At 26.9% G+C, this 23,935-nt stretch overlaps 1 protein-coding gene across 1 annotated transcript in view; it reads left to right on the top strand.

The window, feature by feature from the left end:
- The first annotated feature begins 330 nt into the window (after nucleotides 1-330).
- LOC126733942 (sodium-dependent noradrenaline transporter-like) overlaps nucleotides 331-23,935 on the top strand; it is a 92,725-nt gene continuing 69,120 nt past the window's right edge. The window contains exons 1-3 of the mRNA XM_050437431.1: nucleotides 331-583; nucleotides 15,323-15,654; nucleotides 15,708-15,866. Of these exons, the coding sequence (XP_050293388.1) occupies nucleotides 15,429-15,654; nucleotides 15,708-15,866 (385 nt within the window). The 5' untranslated portion in view covers nucleotides 331-583; nucleotides 15,323-15,428. The remainder of the gene's footprint in view (nucleotides 584-15,322; nucleotides 15,655-15,707; nucleotides 15,867-23,935) is intronic.

Raw genomic sequence — 23,935 nt, 5'->3', positions numbered from 1 at the left:
AATTTAAATATAAATTAAAAAAAAGCAAATTTTTCATCGTATCAACGGTATATAAAAAACAAACTTATAGAAGTCATTACACACTTAACGGAAATCATAAATCCATAAATCCTCCGCCACTGCTAAGCGCAGGCATCTTAATAATAAACCTCTCTCGCCGTGCCCGTGTCGTACCTCAATTGCATTTTTCCGATTTTCCGTTATTATCCAGGCATCGGCCGATCTCCGTCCTCCGATTATCATGAAATCCAGAAACGCGCCAACTCTTGAAAGCGTCATCCAGACCGTCCAGGATCCTCTCCTTCATTTCTTTCTTCCTCCTTTCACCTCTCGTGTGGTGGGCCGTCGGGCCTCAATTTCCTCATCCAGTTCGCGTGCGTTCCATCCACTTTTTTTTCCATTAAAAAATTAAAATTTAAAATTTTCATAATTTCGATTTTCTTATTAATTAGTCTTGAAGTTTTTAATTTTTTTTTTTGTTAAACGAGAGTCTCATAATTTTCAAAGTTTCGAAAGTGTAACTCGTAAGGAAGTTTTCGCGAGACGCTACTTTTTGACGGTCCGGAAGTGTTTCTGGATGTTGGTAATTAGATTAAGCTAGATTTCTGGATAAAATAATAATTAGTTTATTAATTATTTCAGATTTTTTTAATAGTTTTTTAAGAGTTTTATTGAAAATTTGCCATAAAAATTTGACTTTTTCCAGGAATTATTTGAAAATATTCCTGATTATAAAAAATATTTTTTAGTAAGAACTTCTCAGTATTTCTAAGTTTTATGGCATAATATTTTTTATTTTTTTTAAGAAACTATAAAAAAATAAATTATTTAACAATTTTTACATGCATAACTTAAATACATATGATAAACATTTTGCTATTAAAATTTAATATTTCCTTACAGGCATAAAATCCAAGGAATCGTTTAAATAAATAATTTTTATAAGATGTATTTTGTCCTGAAGATGGCCAGATAAATAGCCGAAACGTCACTCAAGACCTGGTATTTTCTTGGGTAATCCTAGTCTCGTTATTGGAAAAATTAAATTTATCGTGCATAACTTAATTGGATCTGATGAGCATTTCTCTATTAAAATTTAAAATTTTCATTAGTTCCTTAATTAAGTAAAAGAATTTTTTTTTACAGGCACTTTAAATACAATGTAATTTATGATTTCTTTAATTTTTTCAGCACACTATAAAAAAAAACAAATTATTTACCAAAAAAATGCATGCATAACTTAAATATTTTTGATAAACACTTTGCTAATAAAATTTAAGCTTTTCTTACAGGCATTTAATCCTGAAGATGACTAGACAAAAAGCCGAAACGTCACTCAATTTCGCGTATTTTTTTTATAATCTTAGGCTCGGCATTTAAATAAAATTAAATTTAATATGCATAACTTAATTCAACACGATGGACGTTTCGCTATTAAATTAAAAATTCTTGATTTTTCTTAACTTAAAAATAAAATTTTTTTGCAATATTTAGCTACATTTGAGACGACGTTTTGACCATTAATTTGGTCATCCTCAGACAAAACCGCTTGATGATTTTTTATATTATAAAATTTGGTGCAGGTTTTTAATCAAAAATCAATGTGTATTTTGTACTGAAGATGATTAAGTAAAAAGCCGAGACGTCACTTAATTCCTCATAATTTTTTTTGGTTAATTTTAGGCACAATACTAAAAAATAATAATTTTAGAATGCATAACTTAATTGGATATGACAGACACTTCTCTATTAAAATTTCAAATTTTCATAATTTCCTTAATTTTTTTTTACAATATTTAACGGCCTTTAAGACGACGTTTCGACTATTAATTTTGTCATACTCAGACAATACAATTAGATATTTATTTATAAAAAATTTTCATAGGCATGAAATTCTAAAATATTATCGAACCAAGATCCACATACTATCCTTTAAAAATAATTTTTTTCACCAACAATTACTGTGTATTTTGGCTTGAAGATGACTGTATAAATAGCCGAAACGTCAATATAAGAGTTTTTCAATTTCAGACATTGTTATTGGGTAATCTTAGGCACAGCATTAAAAAAAATTAATTTAACTTGCATAACTTAATTGGATATGATAGACGTTTCGCTATTAAAATTGGAAATTTTCATGAATTGTTTACCTTGAAAATTATTTTTTTTAACAATATTTATTGGCAAGTCAGACGACGTTTCGACCATTAATTTAGCCATCCTCAGACAAAACCGCTTCTTGATTTTTTTTTATAAACATTTTTTAAAGGATTGACATTCAAGAAATTTTTTTTTAACTGAAAATTCGACGTTAACTATCTAAGTAGTTGAAACGTCACCTAATATTTACTTAATATTTAATTACTCACATGCATAACTCAAATGCATATTATACATATTATGCTATTAAAATTTAAGATTTTCTTACAGGCATAATATCTAAGTTTGGTGACCCAATATCTTCAATATTGCGGAGGGTTGTTGGGTGGGGTCAGAAATAAAACAGAAACCTGTTTACCTAAATGTCGACGTTTCGACTTATATTAAGTCATCCTCAGGACACTGAAATGGATTCAATTTCAAATGACTTCAATCATTTCAAGTACTTAAAAAACACTATTATAATAAATGTCCTTTACGTGTACCTAAATTAAAACAATAAAAAACAAAAACCACGACACAGTTAAAATTACATTCAGGTACAATCCGTTAGAAAAAAAACAATATAAAATTAATTTTTTATACATTACATGAAATAACTCTAACTGGAGAAAATGTAAAAATAGTCCAGGAGCTTGAAGGTTTTTATGTACTTGAAATGATTGAAGTCGACATTTAGGTAAACAGTTTTCTGTTTTATTTCTGACCCCACCCAACAACCCTTCGCAATATTATAATATCTAAGGATTCGTTATAAAATTTTTTTATTAAGTGTATTTTATCCTGAGGATGACCAGATAAATAGCCGAAACGTCACTCAATACCCGGTATTTTTTTGGGTAATCCTAGACTCGTTATTGGCAAAATTAAATTTATTATGCATAACTTAACTCGACATGACGCATGTTTCGCTATTAAAATTTTTATTATTTTCTTAATTAAAAAAAATATTTTTTTTCTAAATTTGAGACGACGTTTCGAGCATTAATTAGTTATCTGACAAAAGAGTTTGTTTTTTTACAGGCATAGTATCCAAGTAATCCTGCTTTAAAAATGAAAAAAACACAGTAGTTTTGGCATAACATTTTTATGACAAAATTATTGTGTGTTTTGTTTTGAAGATGGCTTATTAACAAAAACTTAATATAAAATTTTGACTTTTTCCAGGAATTAGTTTAAAAAGTTCCTATTAATAAATTTGGTTTTTTAGTAGAACATTATTAGTTCTTTGTGAACCTGCAATAAGGTTGACTTTAAATTTTAGGTATATTTTTTTAAATTTTTTTAACAAACTATGAAAAAAAAACAATTTATTTACCATAAACTTTCACGCATAACTTTAATGTTTATAATAAACAATTTACTATTAAAATTTAGGATTTTCTTATAATATCCAAAGAATATTAAAAAAAAACGTATTAAAAGAATTTTATCCTGAAGAGGACTAGATAAATAGCCGAAACGTCAATATAAACGTAACTTAATTTTGCGTTTTTTTTTTAAATAATCTTAGGCACGGTATTTAAAAAAAAAATTAATTTAACTTGCATAACTTAATTGGATATGATAGACGTTTCTCTATTAATATTTGAAATTTTCATAAATTGCTTACTAATCATTTAGTATGCATATCGTTAACGCATACGTTTAGATATTAAAATTTGTAATTTTCATTATTTTATGATATTCTAAATATTTTTTTTAATCAAAAATTATTGTGCGTGTTGTCCTGAAGATGACTAAGCAAATAGCAGAAACGTCACTCAATTCCCAATTTTTTTTTAAATGATTTTAGGCACCGTAGTAAAAAAATTTTAATTTATTATGCATAATTTAATTGGATACAATGGACGTATTGCTATAAAAAATTTAAAAATTACAGAACTTTTTCTTAACAGTTTTAAAGCCTGTCCTGATATAACAGAAATTAAGGGGCTATTTAGGTCGTACTATAGTCAATATTTTTTATTTCTATTTACATTTTAATCATTTTTAACCCTTTAATTTTCATACTAGTATACATAACTTATTTGAACATGATAGACGTTAAGCTATTAAAAATTATAATTTTTATAATTTTCTAACATTCAAAATATTTTTCTAATCAAAAATTATTATGTGTTTTGTCCTGAAGATGACTAAGCAAATAGCAGAAACGTCACTCAATTCTCAATTTTTTTTAAAATGATTTTAGGCACCGTAGTAAAAAAATTTCAATTTAATATGCATAATTTAATTGGACACGATGGACGTATTGCTATTAAAATTTTAAAAATTCTCGGATTTTTTTTTTAACAATTTTAAAGCCTGTCCTGATATAATAGAAATTAAGGGGTTATTTAGGTCATATTACAGCCAATATTTTTTTAATTTCTATTTACATTTTAATCATTTTTAACCCTTTAATTTTCATACTAGTATGCATAACTTATTTGAACATGATAGACGTTTAGCTATTAAAAATTATAATTTTCATGATTTTCTGACATTCTAAATATTTTTTCTAATCAAAAATTATTGTGTGTTTTGTCCTGAAGATGACTAAGCAAATAGCCGGAACGTCACTCAATTACCAATTTTTTTTTAAATGATTTTAGGCACCGTATTAAAAAAAATTCAATTTATCATGCATAATTTAATTGGACACGATGGACGTATTGCTATTAAAATTTAAAAAATTCCCGGATTTTTTTTTAACAATTTTAAAGCCTGTCCTGATATAACAGAAATAAAGGGGTTATTTAGGTCGTACTATAATCAATATTTTCTTGATTTTTATGAACATTTTAGTCACTTTTTAACCCTTTAATTTTCATACTGATAAATGAAGTAAATAATAAAATTTCCTATAAATCAACCCAAATCGGTTTGCAAGGATTTCTGAGCATAAACTAGATTTTTAGATAAAATATTAATTATAATTTATTGAGTTTTTTTATTTGTTTTTATTTTTTTCTTAGGATTTTATTGAAAATATCCCCTAAAAATGTTAATTTTGCTAGGATTGTTCTTAAAAAAAATTTAGATTTTTTTAAATTTTAATTTCATGATTTTTAAAAAAAAAAACTTTCATTTTTTGTAAGTATAATGATAAAAATATTTAGAATTTTATATTTTTTTAATAAACTTTAAAAAAAAAAATTATTTACCAAATAGCTGCATGCATGCATAACTTACACGCATATGATAGACATTTCGCTATTAAAATTCATGATTTTCTTAATTTAAAAATAATTTAGCCACAGGTGAAGCGACGTTTCGACCTATAATTTAACCATCCTCAGGCAAAATAGTTTAATTTTCTTTTTTGGAAAGTTTTTTACGTTTACAGAAAAATTAAATTCACTGCATAATTGCTACTTAAAATTGACTTATTTAAATATTTTTGTAAAATAATTGAGATAGAGAACAACAACACCATATAGAGAACATCCAGTGTAAGGAGTGCTTTTAAATATCCACTTTTAAAAACCTTGTGTTTAAATATACTTTGACTTAAAAATCCTGTTTTTTCTTACTTATTTTTATGGAAAATATTAAGTTGGACCAATATATACACGGTTTTGTGTGTTATAAATTGAAACGTATGCCGGGAACGGAAATAAAATAATTTTCCACGTATAAAAGTCGATATTATGCAGCGTGCATACGTAACGTTCTATTCAGTTTTTAAATTGAGCGCTTTTACAACACAATATCGCTTAATACGATCGCTTATGTTAAAAAAGTTTTCTGGTTTTCGGGATGTTTATGTAACCTAAACTAGGTCAAAATTTAATTCTTTTTTATTGAATAGAATATTTAAGAATTTAGTTATTTTTTAAGGGGATGATTTTAATTAATAAGAGAGATTTTTAATAATTACTTCATAGGATCTATGATAGAAAAACTATTAATTGCAACATATGTATGAAAATATGCAACAACATTATGTTTTGTTTCATTTAAAATCATAAAAATTTGGAAAAAATTGCATTAAAAGGGATAAAATAAATCTTAAATTTTTTTAAATTTTTAGTAGCAAAACGTCCATCGTGTCCAATTAGGTTATGCATACTAAATGTAGTATGTATATATATTTATGTATTTATATATATTTTCCAATACCGAGCCTAAAGTTCCCCAAAAAAAAATAGTAGGAATTGAATGACGTGTAAATTGATGTTTCGGCTATTTACTAATCCATCTTCAGGACAAAACCAGATTTATTTTTGGTAAAAAAAAATAATTATTAAAGGGTTCCTCGAATATTACGACTGGATTTTTTTTTATAAATTAAGATATTTACTTACCAATAAGAGATAAAGTCTTTTGATTCTTACAAGCACTCCTGGAATAGGAATTCCATTATCTTGACTTTTTTTGAATCAATATTTATGATTTCTTCATAATACAATACAAGTATCTTTAGAGTAGTCCATAAGTCAATAATTTCAAAATTTTGGCTCCTAGAACTCAAGGTATTGACTTATCAATAAGAGACAAAGGGTTTTGTTTCTCACAGGCAACTTATGGATCTAAATAAAACTTCAACAAAAAGTCTTTAAAGTCTGTGAGAAAAAAAGTGTCTATAATATGCATTTAAGTTATGCATGCACCAATTTTATAAATAATTTATTATGGTTTATTAAAAAAATTAAAGGCAATGTAAAATTCTTAACGATTTAATTATTATACTTACAAAAATAGTATACAAAAATTCAATTCTCCAATATCGAGCCTAAAATTACCCAAGAAGATATTAGGAACTGAGTTGCGTTTATATTGACGTTTCGGCTATTTACTGAGCCATCTTCAGAACAAGACACCCATTTATTTTTGGTTGAAAAAAATATATTAGTAAAGGGTTTTTTGACTGTATAAATTTTTCATTAAACCGCCTGTAAACAACAAGATATTCACTTGCCAATAAGAAATAAAGTCATTTGTTCCTTACAGGCACTCCTGGAATAACAATTCCATTATCTTGACTCTTTGTGAATTAATTTTAATGATTTTTTACAAAACATGAAAAAAATATTTAGAGTAGTCTATAAATCAATAATTTTAGAGATTTGACTACTAGAACTTTGGATATTCACTTGTCAATAACAGACAAAGTTTTTTGTCCCTTACAGGCACTCCTAGAATAACAATTCCATTATCTTGACTTTTTTTGAATCAATATTAATGATTTTTTCACAATAAAATAAAAGAATTGTTAGAGTAATCCATAAGTCAATAATTTCAAAATTTTGGCTTCTAGAACTCAAGGTATTGACTTATCAATAAGAGACAAAAGGCAAAGGCAACTTATGGAATAAGGATTTTATTATCTTGACTTTTTGTGAATAGATTATAATAATTTCTTTAAAAAAGACTAGAAGGGTCTTCAGAATATTCGATAAATGATTTTTTTTTTGTAAATATTGACTACTAAAATTTAAGATATTCACTTGTCGATAAGAGACAAACCCTTTTGTTCCTGACAGGCATTCCTGGAATAAGATTTTAATTATTTTGACTTTTTGTAAATGGATTTTAGTAATTTATTTAAAAAATTCTAAAAAAGTCCCTATAGTAGTCTATAAATCAATAGTTTCTAAATTTTAACTATTAGAATTCATGATATTCACTTGCCAATAAGAGCCAAAGTATTTTGTTCCTTACAGGAACTCATGGAATAAGAATTTTATTATCTCGACTTCTTGTTAATGTATTTTAATGGTTTCTTTAAAAAAGACTTTAAAGGTCTTTAAAGTCTTTGAGTAAGTAATGCATAAATTAATAGTTTCTCAATTTTGACTACTAAAACTGTTCTTCTCTTAATATGCATTTTACTGCAAAAAGGTATTCTAGCCTTTCTATAAGCATACAAAAATAATAAATATACAAAAATAAAATTAATAATTTACGCCATAATTTCAGAGAAAATTAAAGAAATATAAAAGTTTCTCGAAAACAATTTTTAGTGATCATAAAGTTAAAAAAAAAAAAAGAAATTAAACCATTTTCTAGGGAATTTCCCTAGAAAATTTTACCTGCAAATTTTAATATAATATACATAATTTTTTAAATTAATTTTTGATTTTAAAAATTCTTTAATTTGCAGCAATTTTTTGAGTTATGTCCAATTTTTGAGTCGTTTTCTTAAAATTATATATTCAAAATTGTTTTTTCTCTCTATAGTCTATAGTATACTCAAAAATTGGACTGTAAAAAAAGTTAAACCATTTTTTAGGGAACTTTGCCGCAGCTGCCTTGCTATGCAATTTAATTAATTAATAATTAAAGAAAATATTTGATTATTAATTAATAAAAAAATAACTGTAACTGGAAAAAAAGTAAAAATAGTCCAAGAGCTTAAGGCACATTAAAAAAACAGCTTTACTCTCTAGAAAAGGGCAAAAAAGACACTGGAAAGTGATTTTCAGAGTTTAAAAAATTTAATTTAATTGAATTGTAATTTAACTATTAATTAATAAAAAAATAACTCTAACTGAAAAAAACATAAAAATAGTCCAGAAGCTTAAGGCACATTAAAAAAACAGCTTTACTCTCTGAAAAATTGCAAAAAAGACACTGGAGATTTTTAAGTGTATAAAAAATTTAATTTTAATTTAACTATTAATTAATAAAAAAATAAGTCTAACAGGAAAAAATGCAAAAATAGTCCAGGAGCTTGAAAAACATGGATAGTTACCTTAACTGCCTCGAAAAAATTCAAAATTAGTCCAGGAGCTTAAGGCATATTAAAAAAACAGCTTTACTCTCTGGAAAATGGCAAAAAAGACACTGGAAAGTGATTTTAAGAGTTTAAAAAAAATTTAATTTAAATTAGATTTTAATTTAACTATTAATTATTAAAAAAATAGCTCTAAGTAAAAAAAACTTAAAAATAGTCCAGGAGCTTAAGTCATACGCAAAAAACAGATTTACTCTATGGAAAAAGGCAAAAAAGACACTGGAAAATGATTTTAAGAGTTTAAAAAAAATTTAATTCAATTAAATTTTAATTTAACTATTAATTATTAAAAAAATAACTCTAAGTAAAAAAAACTTAAAAATAGTCCAGGAGCTTAAGTCATATGCAAAAAACAGCTTTACTTTCTGAAAAATTGCAAAAAAGACACTGGAAAGTGATTTTAAGTGTTTAAAAAATTTAATTTTAATTTAAGTATTAATTAATAAAAAAATAACTCTAACTAGAAAAAAAGTAAAAATAGTCCAGGAGCTTGAAATACATGGAAAGTTACCTTAACTGCCTTGAAAAAATTCAAAATTAGTCCAAGAGCTTAAGGCACATTAAAAAAACAGCTTTACTCTCTGGAATATTGCAAAAAAGATACTGAAAAGTGATTTTAAGAGTTCAAAAAAATTAATTTTAATTTAATTATTAATTAATAAAAAAATAACTCCAACTGGAAAAAAAAGTAAAAATAGTCCAGGAGCTTAAAATACATGGAAACTCACTTTAACTGCCTTAAAAAAAATCAAATTTAGTCCAGGAGTTTAGGGCATATTAAAAAACAGCTTAACTCTCTGGAAAATTGCAAAAAAGACACTGGAAAGTGATTTTAAGAGCTTAAAAGACCTGAAATGTGATCTCAGCAAACTTTTTTCAAATCGTTTAATTTTAACAAAAATGGGTTCTCAAAAATCTTCCAGGCATTTTTTTCCAGACACTTAAAATCGAGTTTTACGACTCTCAAACTGACTCAACTTCCTGGAAGATTTTTTTATTTTCTTCCAGGCATTTGAAATTAGGTTAACAATTAAACTATTCTTTCTTAACAATTATACAAACCTAATTAATTATTTTCTGGCAATTAAAAGCAACTTTTATTCCTACCAACTCAACTGCCTGGAAAAATTATTTATTTTTTTCCAGGCACTTAAAATTAAGTCTTATGCCTCTTAGCCAAACTCTACTGCCTGGAAGAAAACAAATAATTTTTCAAAGGCACTTAAATTTTATGCCTAAGGGACATACTTCATTCGTCATCTCTTTTCAGCACCTCAAAATAAATTTTTTGCCTCTCAAGTTAACTTAACTGCCTGGCAGATTTTTTTAACTAAAGCTTTGTGCCTTTTAAGTTAATTAACTACTTAAAAGATTTTTTCTCTTTCAGCCAATTAAAGTTTTATGCCTTTTATGATAACTAAACTGCCTGGACCAATTTGTTATTTTCTTCCAGGCATTTAAAATCAGGTTTTATGTCTCTCAAGGTCCCTTAATATGAAAGTTAGAGGAAAATGGTGTTCTATCTGTTTTAACAGAGCTGCTTTTACAGAGGGCTTAATGCAAAAGTAAAAACTATAATTTTCCTTATTACATCCGAAAAAATCAAATATCTCGAAAACCGGTTTAAGAAGTCTTGGATCCTGGAGTGCATTTTCAACAACTTTCCCTCATTATACATAAAATTTTATGTAACAAAACCTGTATATTAATTAAAATTCCCAAAGCAGAAAAAAATCTTAATTTAATTTTGGAAATTTTGACTACGAGAATTCACTTGTCAATAAGAGACAAACTCTTTTATTCCTGACAGGAACTCCTCAAATAAGAATTTCATTATTTTGACTTTTTGTCAATGGATTTTATTGATTTCTTCAAAAAAGATTGAAAAAGCTCTTCAAAATGGTCCACAAATTGACAATTTCTAAATTTTGGCTATAAGAATTCAAGATATTCACTTGCCAATAAGACATAAAGTTTTTTGTTTATTACTGGCACTCATGGAATAAGAATTCCATTATCTTGACTATTTGTGAATAAATTTTAATGATTTCTTCAGAAAATATGAAAAAAGTCTTTATAGTTGTCAATAAATCAATAACTTTAAAATTTTGACTATTATAGCTTAGGATATTCACTTGTCAATAAGAGACAAAGTTTTTTGTTTCTTACAGGCACTCCTGGAATAAAAATTTTATTAACTCGACTTCCTGTTAATGTATTTTAATGATTTCTTTAAAAAAGACTAGAAAGATATTTAGAGTAATCCATAAATTAATAAATTCTCAATTTTGACTAATAGAACTTGACTAGTTTAATTATTTTGTGCTTCTCTTATTATGCAAATACAATTTACTGCAAGAAGGTATTCTAGCTTTTCTATGGGCACCTATTCACAAAATTTATGACAAAAATAAAATTAATTTATTTTTAAATAAAAATTCAGAGAAAATTAAAAAAAAATAAGAAATTTTTTCTAAGTTTCTCGAAAACGATTTTTAGTAATGATAAAGTCTAAAAGGAAAAAAATTAAACCATTTTTTAAGAAAATTTTATATGTGAATAAATTTTTGAAATTAATTTTAAAATAATTTTTGATTTTAAAAATTCTTTTTTTTGCAGCAATTTTTTGACGTATGCCCCATTTTTGAGTCATTTTTCTAAAATCATATTTTTAGAAATTTTTTTCTCTCCATGTTATAGGTACTCGAAAATTGGTCTCTCAAAAATCTGCCGTAGCTGCCTTACCATGCAATTTAATTAATTAAAAATGTTGAAAAATATTTAATTATTAATTAATAAAAAAAATGACTAGAGACTGTAAAACACTTAAAAATAGTCCAGGAGCTTGAAATATATAGAAAGTCTTAACTGCCTTGAAAAAATTCAAAATTAGTCCAGGAGCTTGAGGCACATTAAAAAAAGAGCTTTACTCTCTGGAAAATTGCAAAGAACACACTGGAAAGTGATTTAAAAAAAATTTAAATGAATTTTAATTTAACTATTAATTAATAAAAAAATCACTCTAACTGGAAAAAATTTAAAAATAGTCCAGCAGCTTAAAATACATGGAAACTCACGTTAACTGCCTTAAAAAAATTCAAAATTACATTAATAGCTAAATTAAATTACAAATTTAATTTAGCTATTAATTAATAAAAAATAACTCTAACTGGAAATTTTTTTTAAATAGTCTAGGAGCTTAAGGCATATTAAAAAACAGCTTTTCTCTCTGGAAAATGGCAAAAAAGACACTGGAAAGTGATTTTAGGAGTTTAAAAAATTTAATTTTAATTTAACTATTAATTAATAAAAAAATAATTCTAATTGGAAAAAAATTAAAAATAGTCCAGGAGCTTGAAATATATGGAAACTCACCTTCACTGCCTTGAAAAAATTCAAAATTAGTCCAGGAGCATAAAGCATATAAAAAAAACAGCTTTAGTCTCTGGAAAATGGCAAAAAAGACACTAGAAAGTGATTTTAAGAGTTTCAAAAATTTAATTTAATTTTAATTTTAATTTAACCAATAATTAATGAAAAAATAATTCTAACTGAAAAAAAATTAAAAATAGCCCAGGAGCTTGAAATGGAAAGTCACCTTAACTGCCTTGAAAAAATTCAAAATTAGTCCAAGAGCATAAGGCATATAAAAAAAACAGCTTTAGTCTCTGGAAAATTGCAAAAAAGACACTGGAATGTGATTTTACGAGTTTAAAAAATTTAATTTAACTGAATTTTAATTTAACTATCAATTAATGAAAAAATAACTCTAACTGGAAAAAAAGTAAAAATAGTCCAGGAGCTTGAAATATATGGAAACTCACCTTAACTGCCTTGAAAAAATTTAAAACTAGTCCAGGAGCTTAAGGCATATTAAAAAAACAGCTTTACTCTCTGGAAAATGGCAAAAAAGACACTGGAATGTGGTTTTAAGAGTTTAAAAAATTTAATTTAACTGAATTTCAATTTAACTATTAATTAATGAAAAAATAACTCTAACTGGAAAAAAAGTAAAAATAGTCCAGGAGCTTGAAATATATGGAAAGTTACCTTAACTGCCTTGAAAAAATTCAAAATTAGTCCAGGAGCTTAAGGCACATTAAAAAAACAGCTTTATTCTATGGAAAATTGCTAAAAAGATACTGGAAAGTGATTTTAAGAGTTTAAAAAATTTAATTTAATTAAATTTTAATTTAACTCTTAATTAATAAAAAATTAACTCTAACTGGAAAAAATGTAAAAATAGTCCAGGAGCTTAAGGCACATTAAAAAAACAGCTTCACTCTCTGGAAAATGACAAAGAAGTCACTGGAAAGTGATTTTAAGAGTTTAAAAAATTTAATTAAATTGAATTTTAATTTAACTATTAATTAATAAAAAAATAACTCTAACAGGAAAAAATTTAAAAATAGTCCAGGACCTTGAGGCACATTAAAAAAATAGCTTTACTCTCTGGAAAAGGGCAAAAAAGATACTGGAAAGTGATTTTAAGAGTTTAAAAATCTTAATTTAATTAAATTTTAATTTAACTCTTAATTAATAAAAAATTAACTCTAACAGGAAAAAATTTAAAAATAGTCCAGGAGCTTGAAATACATGGAAACTCACCTTAACTGCACTGAAAAAATTTAAAATTAGTCCGGGAGCTTAAGGCATATTAAAAAAAGAGCTGTACTCTCTGGAAAATTCCCAAAAAGATACTAAAAAGTGATTTTAAGAGTTTAAAAAAATTAATTTTAATTTAATTATTAATTAATAAAAAAATAACTCCAACTGGAAAAAAAAGTAAAAATAGTCCAGGAGCTTGAAATATATGGAAAGTTACCTTAACTGCCTTGAAAAAATTGAAAATTAGTCCAGGAGCTTAAGGCACATTAAAAAAACAGCTTCACTCTCTGGAAAAGGGTAAAAAAGACACTGGAAAGTGATTTTAAGAGTTTAAAAAAATTTATTTTAATTTAATTATTAATTAATAAAAAAATAACTCCAACTGGAAAAAAAGCAAAAATAGTCCAGGAGCTTAAGGCACATTAAAAAAACAGCTTCACTCTCCGAAAAAGGGCAAAAAAGACACTGGAAAGAGATTTTAAGAGTTTGAAAAATTTTATTTTATATTAACTATTAATTAATAAAAAAATTACTCTAACTGGAAAAAATGTAAAAATAGTCCAGGAGCTTGAAATATATGGAAACTCACCTTAACTGCCTTGAAAAAAATTCAAAATTAGTCCAGGAGCTTAAGGCATATTAAAAAAAACAGCTTTATTCTCTGGAAAATTGCAAAAAAGACACTGGAAGTGATTTTAAGAGGTTAAAAGACCTGAAATATGATCTCAGCAAACTTTTTTTTGAAATCGTTCAATTTTAACAAAAATGGGTTCTCAAAAATCTTCCAGGCATTTTTTTCCAGACACTTAAAATCGAGCCTCTCAAACTGACTCAACTGCCTGGAAGAGAGTTTTATTTTTCTTCCAGACAGTCTCTCAAGGTCCCTTAATATGCAACTTAGAGAAAAATGGTGTTATAGCTGTTTTATAGGCACTTTTATAGAGAGTTCAATGCAAAAGTAAAAACAATAATTTTCCCTATAACTTCAAAAAAAATCAAATAACATAAAAATCGATCTTCGAAGTCCTGGATCCTGGAGTGACATTTTTAACAACTTTCCTTCACTATACAATAAATTGTATGTAATTAAACTTATATGCTTCATGTCACTGATTTTATCTTTTAAAATTAGCTTTTCATCATCGTCACGTAGCAGGTCGGATGGTCTCAAGGGCCTGATCAGAACGATATTGCTCTTCCTCCAAACGTGTGGTCAAAGTATGGCACAGCTTACTAACAGTACTCTCATCAGGCAATGAAATTTCAAACGGTTCTGGCCTCTCATTAATCTTAGCCAGAATCGTGTCTAGTTCCTCAATGGATTTCTGAATTTCTCCTGCTTTTCCAGCTCCTCCTTCTTCAGACCCGGCGCTACAGCTTTGATGGTATTGATTTGCTGTTTCAGGCACTCGTTCAAAGAGAACAGCTGATTCTTCTCTTTGATGATGTGCTCCAGCACCGACTGTGCTCTTTCTAAGCTCCTGCAGGTGCTTCGATAATTTCATCACGTTCTTCTGAAGACGTTGGTTCTCTGTATATAAAAAAGACTGGTTTTCTAAGAGTTGTCTGTTGATAGCTTCTTCTTTGCTTTCCAGAGCCATGGTATTCACTGAAAATTTTTCGATGGGGATTTTAAGTAAAAAAATTAGTTTTTTGACAGAGAAGAACCAGATAAATCTTCCTATAAATATCCTATAAATCTTAATTATTAAATTTTCAAATTGGGAAAAATTCTCAATTTAATTTGAAAAATTTCTGCCTAATAAACTTTAATAAAGGCACAGTATTTAATAAAATTTAAAAAACTCAAAAAAATCATTTTTTTTTTAGAAAAATTAAGCACAATAACTTGAACGCTAGTCCTGGGACACCTTTGGCACATATAGTAAAAAAACCAAAAGAAATGTAGCGACTTAGGAACGAACAAACATCAGAAATGTCCCACATATACGATAACATCCCCTTAAAACCCTTCAAAAGGGAAAAATATGAGCCGGAACAAAAATCTTCCTCAAAAATATCGACGGTACAAAAGAACCTAAGACAGGAGGAGCAGGAAGAGGAAAAAAGGCGTAAAGGATCTGCCGATTTATTGAGAAGTTGCACTGGTCTAGTGCAAAAGAAGACGAAATCTAAGAGTATTTCCGAGATGTTTTTCAGAGGTGCTTTAACACTTTAATTTAGGTAAAAATTATTTGAAAAATTTATTTTTTAGTACAAAACGGAGTGCCAACAGACGAATTTGGCAGTAGTGAGACCATTAAGGCGGAGAAAAGTGAGGAGGATCTTAAGAAAGTTACTACAATACATTCGACCCCCACATCGACCTTGGATGATGGCTACGAGTCTTCAAATAGTACACCGTTGGTATCGGGTAAGGGAGTTTTCTTATTTTTGTTTAATTATTGCAATGTAACTAATTTCCAGAAAAATTAAGAGATTTTTCCAGGATTTTTTAAATTTTAAACATTGTAAGACGTATGATTCAAAATTTGAGGTTATAATTGAGGCATTTTAAAAAATCTTCGATCCGAAGTGAGTTCTTGGGTCAAAATCATGCCAAAAAATGGTCAAAAAAACGAACGTTATAATTTTTTTTAGTTTATGATAATTGAAGTCATTTTACCGCACTTTCAGGCAGTCGAAGGCCTCAAGGTTTTCCAGTAAGTTGCCTCAAAAACATTTGTACTGCCCGGAATACTTTTTTAGTTCCAAGAAGTTAAAATCGATTTTTCCAGGCAATTAAAGCAGTTTTAAAGGACCAAGAGTCATCTGCTGCTACGTCCAGGCAGTTGAAAGCTTAATTATTTAAGCAATTATTTAATTAATTATTTTCAAGGGAGTTGCTTAAATAAAGTTTCAATTGCCTGGAATGTGTTTTTAATTTAAAGTAGTTAAAGTCAATGTTGCCAGTCAGTTGAAGTGGCTCTAAAAGGATACAGGGTCATTTTTTACTATTTTCAGGCCGTTGAAGGTCTTTCAAAGGGTTGCCTGAGAAAAATTTAAAGTGCCTGAAAATTTTTTTAATTCAGAGTCAATTTGAACAGACAGTTGAAGCAGCTTTAAAAGAATCAGAGTCTTTATTATCTTACAGGCATAAAAAAGCCTTAATATCTCCCAAGGAGTGGCTTGATGAATATTTCAACTTCCTACAATTATTTTTTTAAAGGCAGTTGAGGCAATTTTGAATGAACTAGAACCATCTTCTAATACTTTCAGGCCGTTAAAGCTTGTTTCAATTATATGAACTACCTGGATATTTTTTATAATTTATAATTTTATTTATAATTTTTAATTTATAGGCCAAAAAAAAAACTGCAAAAAACTATAAGCGAATTAGAATATGAATCTAAAAATTTAGCAAAATAAAATTGAGAAGTAAAGAAACAGGAAAATCGAAAGAAGAAAAAAGGTGATAAAGAAAAAAACAAAAAATTAAAAAAAATTACAGCGCTTATTTAGTAAAGAAAAATGGAAAAATGGAAAAGAAGAATACTATTCTTTTAACAAAATTATGATATAAAGAACATTCTACTTAATCTCACGCTTTTTGTTTCATGAGAATATTCCAACATGTCTTTGAGATATTGAACTTTTAAATTAGTTAGTGGTCACCTTAAAGAGCAAACATCGTTACTGGTCACTGTCGACTAAAAGTGCCCATAATTCTTAAACGATTTCTTGGACTAAATTGCCTGATAAGGGATATTTATAAACAACAATTTTTTGAGTATCATACTCTTTGTTTGATGAGAATATTCCCACTAGTTTTCGAGATATTGCAGTTTAAAATGAAGAATATTGGAACGATAAATAAACAAAATAAAGACCTGAATTTGTCTAAATGATATTGAGTAAATAAATTTTTTTTTGGTTAACCTTCTATAAGGCATTTTGCACCATATTTAAAAAACTGGCCATCTTAGCACAAAATTTCACATAACCAAAGTTGCTACTACCTACAAATTGACCAATACATTCTAGAGGAATTTAATTGAATTTTATTTAACTAATTTAAATTGTTATTTTCGTCCAGGCAATTTGGTCAATTTCTAATTAATAATTAATTTAATCAATTAATTTCTTTAAACCTCAAATGCCTAGAAAAAAAATTAATTTAGTTTCCCTGAGCAGTTTTTGAATTTTACTATCTACAAATTGACCAGTACCTTCTACAGGAATTTAATTAATTTTGTTCAACTAATTTAAGTTGATATTTTCGTCCAGGCAGTTTGGTCAATTTCTAATTATTAATTAATGTAATTAATTAATGTCTGTAGATCTTAAATGCCTAGAAAAAAAATTAATTTAGTTTCTCTGAGCAGTTTGTGAATTCTACTACCTACAAATTGAACAATACCTTCTAAAGGGATTTAATTAATTTTGTTTAACAAATTTAAGTTGATATTTTTGTCCAGGCAGTTTGGTCAATTTGTAGTTAATAACTAATGTAATTAATTAATGTCTGTAAACCTCAAATGCCTAGAAAAAAATTAATTTAATTTCTCTGAGGAGTTTTTGAATTCTACTACCAACAAATAAATTGACCAGTACCTTCTAAAGGGATTTAATTAATTTTGTTCAACTAATTTAAGTTGATATTTTTGTCCAGGCAGTTTGGTCAGTTTCTAATTAATAATTAATGTAATTAATTAATTTCTGTAAACCTCAAATGCCTAGAAAAAAAATTAGTTTAATTTCTCTGAGCAGTTTTTGAATTCTACTACCAACAAATTCACCAGTACCTTCTAAAGGAATTTAATTAATTTTGTTCAATGAATTTAAGGTGTTATTTTCGTCCAGGCGATTTAATCAATTTCTAATTAATAATTAATGTAATTAATTAATGTATGTAAACCTCAAATGCCTAGAAAAGAAAATTAATTTAGTTTCTCTGAGCAGTTTCTTAATTCTACTACCCATAAATTGACCATTACATTTTAGAGGAATTTAATTAACTTAGTTCAAGTAATTTAAGTTTTAGTTTTCGTCCAGGCAGTTTGGTCAATTCCTAATTAGTAATTAATTTAATTAATTAATGTCTATAAACCTCAAATTCCTAGAAAAAAAATTAATTTAGTTTCTATGAGCAGTTTTTTTAAATTTTACTACCTTCAAATTGACCAGTACCCTCTAGAGAAATTTGTTCAACTAATTTAAGTTGTTAGTTTCATCCAGACAGTTTTGTCAATAACTAATTAATAATTAACGTAATTAAATAATGTGTGTAAACCTCAAATGCCTAGAAAAAAAAAATTTAGTTTCTCTGAGCAGTTTTTGAATTTTACTACCTACAAATTGACCACTACTTTCTACAGGAATTTAATTCAATTTGTTCAACTAATTCAAGTTGTTATTTTTGTTCAGGCAGTTTGGTCAATTTCTAATTAATAATTAGTAAAATTAATTAATGTTTGTAAGCCCCAAATGCCTAGAAAAAAAATTAATTTAGTTTCTCTAAGCAGTTTTTCAATTCTACTACAAACAAATTGACCAGTACCTTCTAAAGAGATTTGATTAATTTTGTTCAACTAATTTAAGTTGATATTTTCATCCAGGCAGTTTGGTCAATTTCTAATTAATAATTTATGTAATTAATTAATATCTGTTAACCTCAAATGCCTAGAAAAAAAATTAATTTAGTTTCTCTAAGCAGTTTTTTAATTCTACTACCTACAAATTTACCAGTACCTTCTAGAGGAATTTAATTAATTTTGTTCAACTAATTTAAGTTATTATTTTCGTCCAGGCAGTTTGGTCAATTTATAGTTAATAAATAATGTAATTAATTAATGTTTGTAAACCTCAAGTGCATAGAAAAAAAATTAATTTAGTTTCTCTGAGCAGTTTTTGAATTCTGTTACCTACAAATTGACAAACTGCCTTCTAGAGGAATTTAATTAATTTTGTTTAACTAATTTAAGTTGTTATTTTCGTCCAGGCAGTTTGGTCAATTTCTAATTATTAACTAATGTAATTAATTAATGTCTCTAAACCTCAAATGCCTAGATAAAAATTTATTTAATCGAAAAAGATTTTGAGCTTAAAATTGGGATAAATGCACCCCTAGTTATTTCCTATAAAAACTACCCTGCAATTTACCCCCAAAAATAAGTAGAAAAGTTTGTTTTAATTTCCCTGAAAAAATACAACTGGATGGACAGTTTTGTTGCTCTTAATAGCACAAGAATTTTAAAATTGTAACAATATCGTACTCCTAGTTTTTCTATAATAAGTATTAATAATCATTAATATTGGCCCAAAAACAAATTTTTTTTTATTATTTAAAAAAAAATCTATTTTAGGGTTAGTTTTCCTTGTTCGATATTGACATGAACAAATTTTTAATTTTTCCCTAAAATATAAAATCTTTTATAATTTTATTTTCAAAAATAAAAATGAATTTCACTTAGAAAAATCTGAAATTTTGTGGTCCTGGATTTTCCTTATTTTATCAGGACAAAAATATTAAACCAACCTCTGCTTTTTCTACAATCACTATAGAACAACAAATTTTCAAAAAACGTTTAAAGTCAGTCGAGCAGTTCGCCTTAAAATGTTTAAATTATTATAAATAAATCCCTATTTTTTCTTAATTTTTTTAAATTCCAAGGAATTAAAGTGAATAATTCCAGACAGTTGAAGTAGCTTCAAAGAGTAATTCTCTATTACTGCCAGGCAGTTGAAGGCATTAATATTTTTTAAAAAGTTACTTGAAGAACATTTGAACTTCCTAGAATATTTTTTTAAAGTCAGAGACAATTAAAGATGCTTCGAGAAAATCTGAATTTATGTAATGATTTGGATTTCCTTTGCATGTCTTGCAGTCTAAATTAAATTGGTGTTTTATTTTACTCTCATGACTCTTTCCAAAAATAGGATATATCCGAAATATCTAATAATTTATTTCAACCCAAATAAAACCAAACGATTTCCTTAACTAAACCCCTTGATAATCTCCTTAATCTCCTGCTATTTACCCTCTAAAAGTCCGATTAATTCCCTCTCTTATTGATAACAAAAAAAAAGAAGACAATTTTTGTCCCTTTTGGATCTCTACCCACCCAACCCTCTCGGAGCAATTACATGTAAATGAATAAATTCGCGTCACCTCAGGTATTTCCAATAGGGAGACGTCGGTCGTCGAGACCCGCTAGGAATCCTTGATCTCTTTTACTTTACTGGATTTCGTATAAGATCCCGAAGGTTCATAATAAAATATATATACCCAAGCCAAGATTAACATTATAACCGGGGCAAATTGGGAACGTCGCGAAATTAAATCGCCTAGTTTGTAATAATTGTTTATGGCTCTCGGGTGTCCCGTGGTTAACTGAAAGTCGTTAACTTTAATCGCTGTATTAAAGGCAATCAACTCGTTTTCGCCCTTCTGGTGCTGCTTTCGCGTTTTTCTCCTTTAAGGGATTTTTTTTTTAAATACACTTCTTTGGTATTCCTCAAAACCAGGTTTCATAAACATGTAACCAATGCTAAGGAATGAAAGCGACACATCGATGACGTCCAATTTGAAATTCATTGTATCGAACTAATTACTACGCCTACTAAAATTTACTGACGCAATTCACCCCCTCGCCCCTCCCCAATTCTACCCGGAATTCCATAAACAATTTCGAGAAGTTTTAATTAAGGGTGAGGACGAAAGCCATCGATTCCGTATGTATCGCTCGTGCATTTCCATTTATACAAGTACGACGGAATCTATGAATTTGTAAATTGGCTTTTCTGATAATTTGAATGAGTTGAAGTCTCGAGGGTTGTTGCGTGTAACAATGGGGTCAGTTTAAATTTGTTTTGCAAAAAAAAAATTGGGGTAGGAGAACGTGAAAGTTTTTGTTAATAATTATTGTCGTTTTGAAAGAACGAGAATTTAAGAACTTGAATTGAAGACTTCATTGACCTAAGAAGAAAAGGAGAATTTATTATTGCTGCTTTTCCTGGAAAAAAGAAAACATATAATTATGTTTGTATAATACAGAACTTTTTTAGTGAAGAAGAAATAGAGGTTTGGGCCTTAAGACCAACCGGGGATTGTAAGAGTATTTTTTCTGTTATTGAAAATGATGTAAGAGCTATTGATAAGTCTCAAATAGTATGTGTATTGGAAACCCCAGAACTAATTGGTACTGGGGATAGAATTAAATATAAGTTTTCTAAACCTATTTTTGTTAAAAACAAAACTTTATTATTTATAATCACCTTTAATAAAAATCTTCGAATAGGAAATTGCAAATGTATAAAAAAATTCAAATACATTTTATTGGAAATTGGGTGAATTTCGCTTCAACTGGAGGGTTGTCTATTATTTTTGTCTTTATGGAGCATGCAATTATAGGCATTAATATGGTTCATCTAAAAAACTTACATAAGTTAGATACAAAATAAAATTAAAATTTTATAGAAAACTAGGGGTTCATATCTATTTCTTGGAATATACGCTTCTAAGTTAACACACACGTGAGCTAATTAAATTATAAATTTTTAAAAATTAATTTGGAAGATAATTTAATTAATTAATTAATTTCTTACAGGCAGCATGACATAATTAATGACTCAACTCCTTGGAATAAATTAATAATTTTATTCTATAGGCGAAATCTATTTTACGCAATTTATTTATTAATTGAAAATTGATCAAACTAAAGAATTAGTTAAACAAAATTAAGTAAATTCCTCTAGAAAGTAGTGGTCAATTTGTAGGTAGTAGAATTAAAAAACTGCTCAGAGAAACTAAATTAATTTTTTTTCTAGGCATTTGAGGCTTACAGATACTAAATAGTTACATTATTAATTAACTAGAAACTGACCAAACTGCCTGGACGAAAATAACAACTTAAATTAGTTGAAGAAAATTAATTAAATTCCTCTAGAAGGTAGTGGTCAATTTGTAGATAGTAAAATTAAAAAACTGCTCAGAGAAACTAAATTAATTTTTTTTTAGGCATTTGAGGTTTATAGACATTAATTAATTACAATAGTTATAAATAAGAAATTCACCAAACTGCCTGGACGAAAAACACAACTTATATTCCTTGAACTAAGTTAATTAAATTCCTCTAAAATGTAGTGGTCAATTTGTGGGTAGTAGAATTGAAAAACTGCTCAGAGAAACTAAATTAATTTTTTTTCTAGGCATTTGAGGTTTACAGACATTAATTAAGTACATTAATTAATAATTAGAAATTGACCAAATTGCCTCGACAAAAATATAAACTTAAAATAGTTGAACAAAAATAATTAAATTCCTCTAGAAGGTAGTTTGTCAATTTGTAGGTAGTAGAATTCAAAAACTGCTCAGAGAAACTCAATTAATTTTTTTTCTATGCATTTGAGGTTTACAGACATTAATTAATTACATTAGTTAATAATTAGAAATTAACCAAACTGCCTGGACGAAAATATCAACTTAAATTAGTTGAACAAAATTAATTAAATTCCTCTAGAAGGTAGTGGTCAATTTGTAGGTAGTAGAATTCAAAAACTCCTCAGAGAAACTCAATTAATTTTTTTTCTATGCATTTGAGGCTTACAGACATTAATTGGTTACATTAATTAATAATTATAAATTGACCAAACTGCCTCGACGAAAATACCAACTTAAATTATAAGTTGAACAAAATGAAACAATCTATATTTGATCGTTTATCAAATTTTTAAAACAGGTTAAAATTTTGTTGTTGAGTAAACATTTAAAATTTTATTTTAACAAACTATAAGACCTAAGAATACATTTTCTGCGTATTTTCATTCAGAACTTATAAATAGACAGAAAAAATAGATTTCAAAAATCAAAAAAAAAAAACACTTCAGAATTATTTATTAAAAAAATCAAAATAAATCATTAAATTTGTTAATTACATTTTAAATTTTCAGTTTTTGATCAATTTTTTAACTTGTGCGTAAGTAAAAGCATTTTTTTCCACGAAAAAATAAATATTTTTAATATAAGAAAAATAAGCACAAATTATAATAAAATTATGCATAACTTAACTGGATACAAAGAACATTTACTTACATATATTAAAAAAAAATTACTTACAGAAAGTATTTTTCATTTGAATGCTAATTAATAAATTAATTTTTACACAAATAAAGTTTTTTTTAATTTCACACGACTTTCATTTGAAAAATTTCTCTACAAGAATTTTTATTTCTTCTTACAAAAAAATAAAATTTAAAAATTGATCCTTTATTTTCCCAATTTGTAGCTTTTCATTAAAAATAATCAATTTTTGGAAAATTTATTAATTAATTTCGCTTTTTTTTTTTCAAAATTTGGCAAATTTTGAAGTTTTAAAAAACTACATAAATATTTGGATTTTTCACTGAACTTATAAGGAAAAATCCTTTCTGACAGAAATATATATATTTTTTAATTTGATTATAGTTGAATAAACATAAATAAAATGAAATTAATGTTTAGCA

This window comes from Anthonomus grandis, chromosome 3 (genome assembly GCF_022605725.1).
Source record: "Anthonomus grandis grandis chromosome 3, icAntGran1.3, whole genome shotgun sequence".
NCBI classification, from domain to species: Eukaryota; Metazoa; Arthropoda; class Insecta; order Coleoptera; family Curculionidae; genus Anthonomus; species Anthonomus grandis.
This window is presented reverse-complemented; position numbering and strand designations above follow the sequence as displayed.